The sequence below is a fragment of the Hemicordylus capensis genome, chromosome 3 (genome assembly GCF_027244095.1).
Source record: "Hemicordylus capensis ecotype Gifberg chromosome 3, rHemCap1.1.pri, whole genome shotgun sequence".
Classification (NCBI taxonomy): Eukaryota; Metazoa; Chordata; class Lepidosauria; order Squamata; family Cordylidae; genus Hemicordylus; species Hemicordylus capensis.
Genome location: NC_069659.1, coordinates 5,976,203 through 5,988,742, shown reverse-complemented (window position 1 = coordinate 5,988,742; position 12,540 = coordinate 5,976,203). Strand labels below are relative to the sequence as shown.

At 47.6% G+C, this 12,540-nt stretch overlaps 1 protein-coding gene across 6 annotated transcripts in view; it reads right to left on the bottom strand.

Moving 5' to 3' along the window:
* Nucleotides 1-329: 329 nt before the first annotated feature.
* FAM168A (family with sequence similarity 168 member A) overlaps nucleotides 330-12,540 on the bottom strand; it is a 222,317-nt gene continuing 210,106 nt past the window's right edge. For all 6 annotated transcript variants that reach the window (XM_053305961.1, XM_053305959.1, XM_053305964.1 and 3 more), the window contains 3 exons: nucleotides 12,005-12,179; nucleotides 10,763-10,893; nucleotides 330-8,455 (listed from right to left, as the gene is read on the bottom strand). In XM_053305961.1, coding sequence (XP_053161936.1) covers nucleotides 10,781-10,893; nucleotides 12,005-12,179 — 288 coding nt within the window. In that variant the 3' untranslated portion in view covers nucleotides 330-8,455; nucleotides 10,763-10,780. The remainder of the gene's footprint in view (nucleotides 8,456-10,762; nucleotides 10,894-12,004; nucleotides 12,180-12,540) is intronic.

Here is a 12,540-nt window from a genome sequence, read left to right as displayed (position 1 = left end):
CTTCCTTCTTCCCCGCTCCAATGTTTTCTCTCTCTGGGCATCCACCTTTCCCGGCAGCCCACTTTCTCTCCCCTCCACTGCTGATGTTGCTTTCTCTCCCCCGCCCCCTCCTGCCGCTTTCTCTCCCCACCCACCCACCTACCTGTTCACTAGCTTGTCTGTTGGCCTTATGTTTCCCACTGCTGCTTTCCTCTCCCCTGTCCCCTCACTAGTGAACTCTCACGAGAGCTGCCACGCATGGGATTAGCCACAGGTACATCTTAGAGAATTATATATATAGATAGAAGATTTTTAAACTACATTTTAAAGTGTTCACACACACACACGGCTGATTTTTTGGAAACATTTTAATAGTTATCCAATGTTCTACATCTTACAGTAAATATCATACAGTTACAAACTCTTGGCTTAAATCTGTCAGGGAAATCACTAATTGATCCTCAGAACAAAATCATAATCATAGTAACACAGATTTACACTTCATATTCACAAGTGGAGGCTGTGGGGCTTTCTGATTCACACTCAAAGGCTTGGTGCTCTTGCTCATTAAGTTATTGGATTTAAAACTTGGAAGACTTTTTTTTCTAATTGTTGTGGTGTGTGTGTTTTTGCTGAATTTTTAATACAATTTAAAAACCAGGTTATCCAACCTGCTGAGTTTGTAATTAAATCTAAAAAAATTAAAACCCCAGAACCCCTTGCGTCTCCCTACCCACATAAAGTTTTACATCCCAGGAACAGAATTTCTTTGTCATGTGTTATCAAATCTGAATGAAGCTTAGGGGTGTTAAAGGACTGTCTATATTTTTAATGGCAGCCACAGCTGATCACTACTGAAGTGAGGGGAACTGGTTTCAAATTCTGCTATTTGCGTAAGCAAAACATGAAACTAACTTTCAAAGTTAGGATGTTACCAGGCAGGGGAGAGGGAAGAAGCCTCAACAGAAGAACATCCAGGGGAAAGTGAAGCCTGTCAGTTCGGAGTCTCACTTATGCTACTCCACAGCAGCCCACCATTACTCTGTTTCTTGCTGTGTTCACTAATAGGCTGGCCCTGGACTGTCCACAGTCCACATATATGACAGCTGGCCAACCCCTGACCCCCATCAGTAGGACCGAGGAGGCTCTTCTCTGGATATCGCAAAAGCAAGTGGTAGAAGGAGCCTTCTGGTTTCTGAGGCTCTTTCTGGACACTCCACCTTTTCACAGTAAGTGCACACTTCGCTCTCATGTGTTGCCCGCCATTCTCATCCCTTCCCCCTCCACCCCTGTGTTGCGGCTGCAGGGGCCCCCATTTTTCCAAACAGCAATATTTTGTACTGAAGGAGCTTCCCTGGACTACAGCACAAACATTGCCCTGCGGTATAGGGCTCTTATGTACTACGGCCAGCTCCAGTAGAAAACTTCAGAAACAAATCTGATACCTCAAATCCAAAAGATGCTTACACTGGTAACAAGCTCCAGTCTTGGCTTCCATATGGGCCGTATGATGCTTCTTGTGAATGTGACTATGAAGTATCGAAACAAAGATCTGGCACCTCAGACAACCTGGAGCCACAGCAAAAACTGCCATGAATCTTAGCTGTCCCGGTGCTGCCTGTAAGTGTCTTTACTGAGGATTGGCCTTTAAGGCTCCAAGATCAAGCAGAAGCATACATAGGCTTGGCTTCTTTCAACCTAGTCTTTAAACCAGGGCTTCTCTCTGGCCATTGCAGCAGGGGATGATGGGTGTTGTAGCCAGTGTTCCCTCTAACAGGGATTCCCAGATGTTGTTGACCACAACTCCCATAATCCCCAAGCAAAAGCTGTTGCAGCTAGGGATTCGAGGAGATGTAGTCAACAACATCTGGGAATCCCTGTTAGGAGCAACACTGGCTGCAGCCCAACATCTGGGGACCCACGTTTGAGTATCCATGGTTTAAACCATTCAGCTACCCCACACAGCTCTGCCTTGCTGAATCACTATGAGAACACCTAGGCCAGCCGTGCTGATCCAGACAGAGCCCTTAAAAAGATACAGAAACTTTATATCCAGAAGTGGCATCGCTAACTAGAACAATCTTGTGTGGTGTGTTTTTTGTCAGTCAGTGGAGAGTAAGTGTGGTGCGGTAGATAAGAGTGCAAAATTGGGGAAACCTGGGTTCAAATCCCTACTCAGCAATAGAATATATATTGGGCTAGTCACCATCTCTCAGTCTAACCTACCTCACAGGGTTGTTGTGAGACAGAATTAAGACAATTCCCCATATACACCACTCTGAGCACCTTGGAGGAAGGGTGGAATACAACTGTGATAAACAGGTTGTCACAAAGCATTACTCTGTTGAAGATGACTTAAAGGAGTCCCATAGCACATGGCAGGAAAATTATCCAGCTAAAAGACTTGATTCTGCCCAGATCCTACCAACTGAGCGGATAATCAGAGGTCACTTTGAGCACTCATGTGCTTGAGCAAGTGCAGATTCAAAGCCCTAAAAACACTGTGAGAACAGACACAATCCAAATTTTAAAGGAATGTCAACACCCAATTTGGCACGGCAAACTGCGGTCATACCAGAATGGTCCCACAAAGCACTGGCGAGTGTAAGATGAAAAATGTAAACTGGATTTAACATACGAGACACCGGCCTTTCCCCTGTCCCAGAATTTCTTCTCTGTCCCGTGAAGCAGAGTGAAACTGCTGTCTGCACTTAGAACAGCCTAGGAGATTTTAAAAAGGCAATCGCATGATACCCCGTGGTCCTTGTTGCTGGTTTAGGCTGGTGGATTTGTTCCGTAACTCTCTAAGAGGGATTTTCTAGCTCGGAGTTGGGTTTTTTGTCTGTTTTAATAATAATAATTAGAGAGAGCACACGAGCAAAGATTTAACTTCACCTGAACAAAATTATTTATGGCACGAGAGCAAATGAGATGAATCTCTTCAAAAGAAATGGCTACAAAGCTGCAGGAGTGCTCAAAAAGGCCATTCAGCTGTTCCTCCAGGATTCACCACCAGTACATTCCCACCAGCTGTAATCCAGCAAGGCAGCTGCTGTGCTCCACCACAGCTCAGAACGAGAGTCCTCTGGGCACGCGCAGAGGACTGTGGATCTATGCACATGTGGAACTAGAACCCAGAACATCACTCAATTTAACGTGAGTGCTTTTGCAGAGTTCCTTTGAGGGTGTGCACATGGCCATGTGAAACATGCACAGTTGTTAGATCAGTTGCTACAGAGGATTCAGATGTCTTTCTTCATGGGACTGCTTTTGTGGCAAGGCACTCAAATGTTCCTAGCACTCAAAATGCAACCCAACTTTTGCTGGGGAAATCTGACCACCAACACCGCCGCATTTACTGTAATGTTTTCTAGCGTTTAGACTCCATGTGTCACACACAGATGGGCAACAGCACCAATACCACGTGACTGGGGCAAGCGACAGAATCCCACTAAAATCAAATATGCAGAGTTTGGGGGCGTCTGGAAAGGCCCAGAGTGGTAGTGGTGGTGGGGAGGGTATTTTGAGTGGACTGGGTCTACAATAATTGAATTCAGATGGCCATGTGGTGACATTAACAGTGACCACATGGGGGATTCCTTCCTGATGACCTGAACCCCTCAGGATTATACCACAGTGAGTCTAATGACCACAGCCATCTCTGTGATAACTGCAATCACCACACATGAAAAATCCAGTCTTCTGAATTCACACAGTGCACATCAAGGAATGGCTGTCTCAGTGGAGTCAATTGCGTCTTGGCCAACTTAGTGTTTTGTTTTATAGTCTTAGCACTTTGAAAGGGGGGAGGGGGAGGCACCCAACTCCTGTGCATCACCGAAAGCCCACAGACTTGTGTTCTGAAGTGCTTCCTGGAGCTCAGAGAAGCTTCCAGCCAGTTCAGCCATAAAGTTCCTCTAGTGAAGAATAATAAACATCAATCATTAAAAACGAAAACTTAAATAACACTTATGGTAAAAAGCGCCTTTTAAATTACATATCTGAACTGCAAAAACAAAACAAAACAAAACAAAACCAACAAAAAAAACCTGACTAGGTTATTATGGTTCATAAAATACAGGAGCAAATACTCGGTACACACAGTTCAGTTTTCCTGGAGTTGCCGCTGGGGAGGCACCTCCAAGGTTCTTCAACGTGGGTTTGGGCCAGTGAAACAAAAACTATGCATTCTTTGCGTTTCCAAGGCTTGCATCACAGCACATGTTTTAAAGCGAGGGTATCTGTGGGGTCAAGTCAAGAGCAGGAACCAGCATTGGTAGGGGTTGTTACAATGCTTTCTCAGTTTCCTTATTCATGGGGTGAGGGGTATTAGTCTCTGTCAATGAATGATGGAGTCTTGAAATGTACAAATAATAATAATAATGACGACAACAACACAACACAGCCCCAACAGAAGCAGCAAAAGGCATTGCTCTCAGACGGCCACCTCTTTCCACCAGCTCCGCAACCAGCCTCACCTCAAACATCCTCCCCCGTCCAACGGCACAAGCCACCCCACGGCCCGCTGCTGCCCCCCGCCAACCACTTCTCAACCTTCGGCTTCCTCCTTCCAACTGCCTTCCAGTCAAATTTTAAAGGATTTACTATACAGCTATATACAAACAGAGCTCCCAAGATTACTTGCACTATTAAACATTGGATCCCAATTACTTCAAACTGCCTTCATAAGGCCGGGTTACAGCGCCCCAGAGCTCCTGCCCAGAACTGCCAGAAGATGAGCAATTAAAGGAGTACACACACCGGTGGGGGGGGGGAGGGCATTGCTAAAAGGAAACAGATCACCCCCGCTGTGAACAACCTGCGCACGACCAGCATGCTGCTTGCATGCTCGCTGCCTAGACAGCGGAACGGGTTGTCAGGTCGGTTTTCTGACCTTGCACAGGCTTTCTTGGGCAGAGGTCAATCTCAGGAGAGGAGACCACATCTGCCGCGCTCGTGAAAGGCCACTGCCCACCCTTTGACCCAGGGGAGGCAAGCTCCTCCCTTGGTTCAGCCATGAAGCACACTGGGCCACTGAGCACAGGTCATTCTCCTTTCCAGCCATACTCACTTTGCAGAGCACCCGTTTGGGCAGGGAATGGTCAAGTCCGTTGCTACATAGCAGAATGTGCTCCAGAAGCAACCACCAGTGCCAGGGACGCATTTCCTTTGCACAAAAAAGGGTCAAAATCCTATGCCAGGCGGTTGAGGAGGATGCAAGCAGCCATGACCGGAGGGCTGCCTCCCAGCCGTCCAATCCCGCCATCCCAATGGTAGACATTCCTATGACCTCTTTGTGGAGAGGTGCCTCAGGGATGGTGCAACAGCTTCATTATGGAGCTGGCCTGAAGAGGCTGACAGCTGGCCCCTTTTGGTACAGCTTGTGGGGGGGCTGGGGGAGGAGCACAGAGAATTTTACTCCAGTGTGGGGATTCAGAATGATGACACAGAGCGGTTTGACAAATGACTTTTTTTTGGGGGGGGCGGCTAAATTTCCCAAGCCTGTACATGGAATGGAACAGCCACCATGATCAGGATATACACTCTGTTTAAAAAGTGCTGCCCTCTCTCGATACTGCATTGACCATTTCCAAAAGGGCTTTAGGGACTAAAAAGGCACCGCCTGGGAAAACTCTCACAACCGACTTTACCTACCACATCCTTCTGGGATGCCCAGGACAAAGATCTGATCACCAATGAAACACCACCATAGACAGCGTAACACATGGCAGTCACAAAGCACCGTAGGGATACGGGGGTAGGGAGGCTCCCTTTATCTCTCCGACATCCACACTCCACTCCTGCTACTTGGAAAGCGCAATTTCAGATCTGTCTGCCACTCTCTTCTTTAGCTCGATGGTCCTTCCTGTCTGAGAACAAAGCAATGAAATCCTACTTTTGTTGGCTTAAATCCACTCCACTCTGTTTGGGATAGGGGCCAGTATCGACAGCATCCACTGCCACAGGATGTTGCAATGGCCACTTCTGTCAGGGGCTACGTCAGCGAGAAACAGCCTCCCTGCTCAGAGATGGAAGCCGAGTGCCAGTCGCTGGGGGCAGGGAATGCCTGCCACCATCTTGTCTAACTTGTGAAGTTCCCCAAGGCCACTAGCTGGCCATGGGCAGCGGAAGATGCCACAGGACTCGAAGTGGGAGCCTTGCTGATCAGAAACTGACCTCATTCCCTGGCTTACCAAGGCAGCTGGTCAGCAGAAAGGGCTGCAGGCAACTCAAGTCAGAATGCAGCAACCATGGACCAGCACCCTCATCGGGTCATACCAAGCAATCCTGTTTTGCTTGCCAAAATCTAGTCATTTGTTGTTGAGGGAGCCCCTCGTCTGCCCCTTTGCACTTCCCATCCGGTCTCCTGCCCCTTCCTGGTCGGTTCTGCAGCCTGTGCCTCCCTCCTGCTGGCCCTGGGGCCCTGCACTCGGCTTCAGCCGCTGGCGTTGGCTTCTGGCCGCCATCCAGCCCGCTGCCTCTGCTCTGCTTCCAGCTACCTGCAGCCTGTCATCATGGTGGGTGTCAGGATCCGACACTGACAGCACCTAGGTACTGAGTTGCCCCACAGTCAGGATTCTGGCTCTTCAGAAACCAGCCACAACTCACCGAGAATATGCCTGCAACCAAAAAGTGACCCAGTTGTCTAAAATACTGGGAACGTGCCATAAGCCATCCCCACAGATGCCAGGGGTGATTTCAGCTCTGCCCTGCCATTTACTGGCAGTTTTCTACCCAAACTGTTCTGCTTCTGGCCAATGCCTTTTAGCCTGGCTAGTCGCAGGAGCAGCAGAAAGGAGCCCTGCTCAGATTAAAGCTCTTTCCAGAACACAGTTTGTCAGAAGCCATCAGACTTGCCATCGCGACAAGTTAGCTAGGAGCCAGGCTGCAGATCGGGATGGCCAGCCCGGGCTCGTTTTCAGCAGATGTGGTCTCCTGACACTCTCTCTGGTTTGAGCTATCAGACATTTCACCCTTGCTTGCCCTGGTGTGCCCTAGCAGGGAGAACTCTCGTCCTTCCGCCATGTTGACCTTTGCTGTAAGTAGGAGGACACCTTCCCATTGAATTATGTTGGACTTCAGAAATGAAAATGAAACCAATTGCCTCTCCGTCTTCTGTCCAGCAGGGATGTTCCACTAACCACTGGTAAGGCTAGAGAGGTGAACTGAATTCACCCGGGTTGGCACGAAGAAGCAGCAGTGCACCCATCTCCTGGCACACGCACCACAAATTTGGGCCAATTCACGTAAGCGCATGGCATGCTGGGAAAACTGCTTGGGTGGCTTGTGCTGAAACGGTGGGGTGAGGCCATCATGCATGAGGGTTGTTGGCTGGATCCAAAAAGCATGGACACTTTCAGCATGTGCCAGATGAGACACACTGACAAAGCACATTGGCTGAGAGGCTCAGATTTTTATTCCGTCTGGAGGCCATTAAGCAGATCCCATCCATTCCATGCCACCAGCTCCTCAGTCTCACCCTCAGCCCACTGCACTCTGTGGAAGCAGTGAGTCAAGACCAACACCTGGAAAGCCTTTTCACTGCCACTACAGCTGCCCTGCTTGTCGAACGAGTGCTAGCATGTCTCTCCCCTCTGAACTGGCAATACAGCGGAATTACCATCAGAGCAGCAGATGGCCCCTTGTTCATTTCCTAGGCTAGCTTGCAGTCCACCCCTCTGTCTCTTCCTCTTCCCGTTGTGCAGAGGTAGGGCAGGAGAGATTCCCCCACAACTTAAAAACACACACAAGCAAAATCTCTGGATGATGAGCAGCCTTCTGGCTTCTCCCCACACAAGAGGGTGTCATGCGTCGTTCATCCTCTTGCCTACTCCTGTTTAAAAAACACACACCACAAAATGAACTCCATGTTTCAATGCAGACAATGAACTCTAAGTCTGACTCCAATGCCTAACTGGAAGACACCAATTTTCTCGTATCATGTTATGGAACGTGAAACAACACTGGATATATATGTATGTGTAAATGGAACTGAAATGGGAAGGAATAGGCCTGCCAGCACTGTGCTTTTTCACTCTGTAACCCTGAACGTCAATCACTCTTGCTAGTAAAACCAAAATGGACTCTGTGAATGTAACACACGACAGCAGGAGACGTTTGCAACACTGGACTGAAGAAGAGCGAAATGCGATCGCAAACTGAGAGGACGGGGAGAGGCGATGGAAGAAAGCGTAAGTATTGCTCAGCAACAGGGGGTGATGGCGGGGGGCAATTTTGAGGGGCAAAACAGGGGAAGAAAAACAAAAGGAGGTGGCCAGAGGTTGGGGCAGAGGTGGGGAAGCGGCTTTTATAAAATAAACTTTAGAAGTTTTTTTTTTAAATCAAAATCCTAAAGAATGCATAAAGTGACCCTTGCACTTGGTTTTGTTCTTGCTAACAGACTCGGTGCCGTGGGACAGTGACTCCAACACCGATGTAAGACTTGAGTTGTTGCATACAATGTTTGACTCCAGATCTGTCGAGAGAGAGAGAGAGAGAAAGGAAAAGGAAAAGGAAAAAAAGAAGAAGTCAGAAGCAGTAACCCAAGAAGAAACAGCTCAGGCTGAATGCTCCACTTTCCCATCAGGGGCTCACTGCTAAATGGATTGCCCTCTTCCCTTTTGATTGCAATGCAGTTTCCTCAAAGGGTTCTTCACTGGTGCATTTCTCTGGATGCCATTTAGTTAAGCCTCTCTGGCTTGATTCTGGTGCCCTCTGGAGTAGAAGCCTTATCCCCAGGGCAGCTAACTTCGCTTTCACACAGCAGTCTGCTCTTTGGAGTGGTTAAGGATTCTGCTCTTGGAAATTCACCGGAACCGTGTCTGTCTCTCTTCTTCTACTTCTCTTCAAAGAGCAAGCTTCTCAAGAGTAAACCTGCTCTAAGGTACTGGTATATACCATATTACAGTTTTAATAGTTTGATGGCTTTAATATTTTTAACATTGTTTTAAGTTTAAAATGGTTGCAAGGTTTTAACCTTTTTACTTGTTCTTTTTATTGTTTTGTTGTAAATCGCCCAGAGACTTGCGTTTTGGGCGATATACAAATATGTCAAATAAATAAATAAATAAATAAATAACTACAGCTGCCCATAAGGCTGAAGTTAGAAGGAGCCTTCAGAGGATCAGGATGAGTTTACTCTCACTGCCTCAACGGAAGCAGAATAACACTTAGTTATAAAGAAGTGTATATCCTGCAGTTGCATGGGTGATATTTATCCACTCTTCTCCCAAGGGTTTATAGCATGATACCAGCATGATACTTCAGATATGACCTATCTCTATCTATATATATACCGTAATTCTCCTGGGGGTGCCTTGGAATGTGCGTCCCAGCGCCCAGCTGATTGGCTGGGCAGCGGATGGGCCTGATTGGCTGAGGCGCACCCAGGAGGACTGGTCGCCGTGGCAGTGGCAGGCCTGGCCACAGAGGCCAGAGGCAGCGGTGGGCCCAGCCCAGCCGAGGAGGCAAGGCCCAGGAGGGGGGGAGAAAGGGGGGCAGAAGTGGCGGTGGGGAGGAGAGGCGGCTGGGCCTGGAAGTGGAGACTGGGGCAGAAGGTGGGGCAGGAAGAGGTAACCGCCGACCCCAAAGAGTGCACTGATGCTCTGTGCGGGGTCGGCTAGTTGGACATATTCTTGGATTTGATCTCTTCAGCAAGTCACAGAGTGGGCATTTTTATAGTGGGCATTTTTATGAGACTATTTATCTTTTATGAAACTAGTCATGTTATATAGATATATATTAATTTGGAAAATGGAGTCAGGACACTTTTTTATTTCATGGTACATAGTTTTATCACTATTATAATTAAATGTTAGTATTATATTATTGGGTTCTTTCTGGCATTGTGGTAAGTTGTTGAATCCAAATAAGCTTCTTGTGCTTTTGCTCCTAGGAAAGGCATCTTGACATGCACATCATAGGTCTCCTAGAGAGACAGAGAGCGCTGTGAAGGAAGAATCAAGCATCTTCTTGTGTCTCTCACAATGGTTCTTGGCTGGGCCTTATGGTGCTGCTCACTGCAGGGGCAGACTTGGGGGAAAGATTTTCCTGCTGCACACAGTTTTCTTCCTTGGTAACAACCAGGGGCATAACTATAACAGGGCAAGGGGAGACAGTTTTCTGGGGGCCCGCTGCCTTGGGGGCCCCCCCAGAGGCAAGTCACCTGACTGACTCCCCCAGCCACGCACCTGCCCGGACTTCCTTCAGTTTTATTTATGCTCCGAATTTAATGTGAGTGTGAAGACCTGGAGCTACCAGAACAGCAGGTCTTTCTCTAGTACCATTACATGACTTGCATTGTCCACAATTTACAAAACCTTTAAAAAAATAATTTAGGATGATGTTCTATTGTGGCACACAGGTGTTTTCTTTCTATCTATCTATCTATCTATCTATCTATCTATCTATCTATCTATCTATCTAGCCTCATTTAAGATTTCTTTACTTCATGAGCTGAGCTTCAGTGAGGGGGGGCATTTTAAAATCTTCTCTCTGGGCCCACTCCAACCTTGCTACGCCCCTGGTAACAACCTTACAGTTATGAACCCAATTACAGCTGCCTCCCTACTTTCCCTTTTTGATCTCTTCAAAGGGCACAAGTGCATATTGCATTTTGAACACTCTGCCTTGCTTGCCTTTGAGGCAGATGCCCTGTAGCTGCCCTGTAGGACGAGGTCTGAAACCTTGTGCTAGGGGTGCAATCAAGGGCACTCTGTCTATAAAGCACTTCCCCAATGGAGTTCCCATGTCCCACCCCCAGCAGATATTTCCTGCCACTTACGTGGATTGGCCAATGGGATTACCAATGTGGAGGTACGTAGCTGTAGGTAGGGGTCCCTTGAGCCCTATATGTTGGCACTGAGACTGGATGTGCTCCAACTGCAGTGTGTTGAGGGGTAGTCAACAGAGTGCCTGCAAGAGGAAGCGGGAATCAGAATGGATGGAGACACAGAAGAATGTTGCATCCTGGCACCTCAAGCTCACGTCAGGAACATGCCCACACTAAGTTCAGAACCAAGGGGTCCCCCGACCACCCAGGACAGACTAAAGATGATTTGGGAGCCCCCAGGGGGTGTGGAGGCCCTGGACATTGGCCCGAAGTCCAGGGGTAAGAGCACCTGTGCTCTGACCCGTGTCAGAAAAACTCAGAGCTTTCCGAATCTCCAAATGGGGATGAAAGTCTGCCTTAAAACAAAAACAAAAAAATTAAGTAATTGTGGCTGAGGGAAAATCCCATCACTCTACTGCCTGTCTTCCTGCCCACGCATATCTCAATTTTTAAAAAAAGTTTTAAAACGTTTTTTTAGACTATTAACTCACAAACAAGCAGCAGCAGATTTCTGGGTTTCTCGTACAATTCTAACACTACCCCTGCACTTTACTTCCAGGTTCACTGAGTATCCGCCGTTACTTTTAAAACATAGGAACATAGGAAACTGCTATATACTGAGTCAGACCATTGGTCTATCTAGTTCAGTATTGTCTTCACAGACTGGCAGTGGCTTCTCCAAGGTTGCAGGCAGAAATCTCTCTCAGCCCTATCTTGGAGAAGCCAGGAAGGAAACTTGAGGGAACTTGAAACCTTCTGCTCTTCCCGGAGTGGCTTCATCCCCTGAGGGGAATATCTTGCAATGCTCACACATCAAGTCTCTCATTCAGATGCAACCAGGGCAGACCCTGCTTAGCTATGGGGACAGGTCATGCTTGCTACCACAAGACCAGCTCTCCTCTCCAACTTTCCTAAAGGTTCTCCAACCCTGAACCCAATCCTGACCCCAAAATTGAGAAGGGTCCAAAGGACCCCAAGCGGACATTTGTGGGGTCAGACCCGATGCTGACATTCACCTCTGTGCACAGTGCTATCTGTACTCCTAGGGAACTGCAGCACAAGACACACAGCTCTGCAACCAAGTTTAAGAATTCTCAAATGAATTCTATTCAAGTCTATTCCAGGGTTTATGGCAAGCTGTATCGTAAGCACTGTATCGTAATGACAGATAAATGCTTTCCCTTTAATTCTCACCTGCTGACATTGCCATGGTGGTCCCAGCAACCATTCCCATGGTCACACCGTTTGTCCTGGGGGCAGCCACAGGGGCGGGATAAATAGCAGACGGGATGCTGTTTGGCTGGACCACGGTGGTGTGATGGATGACGTGAGGCTGTGCCGCATACACAGGCTGTGTGTAATATGCTCCCTGGAAGGGGTGGGGGTGGGGGGAGAGGAGGAAACAACCACATTTCATCAGAGTTCTGTTTGGAGCATTCAGCAATGGCAACAATACTGACCGCCACATAGACTTCAAGCCATTTTACTCATTCAGTCTGACATAATTTAGTTGTTTTTCTATCGCTACTTGTAATTTTTGTACAAGAATTGGCCGTTTTAAGCACTTCAGAAAATTTTAGGCACTCTTTTGCACTTTTTCTTCTATTTTGGCACCTATTAACCTTCTGGTCTCCTTTTCTTCACTTCAGAAAATAACAATAACAGAAGTAGCTATCATAAATTTGTGCTGGTGGACAGTCTACATTAGAAGCTGCAGGGGAGAGTGCAAT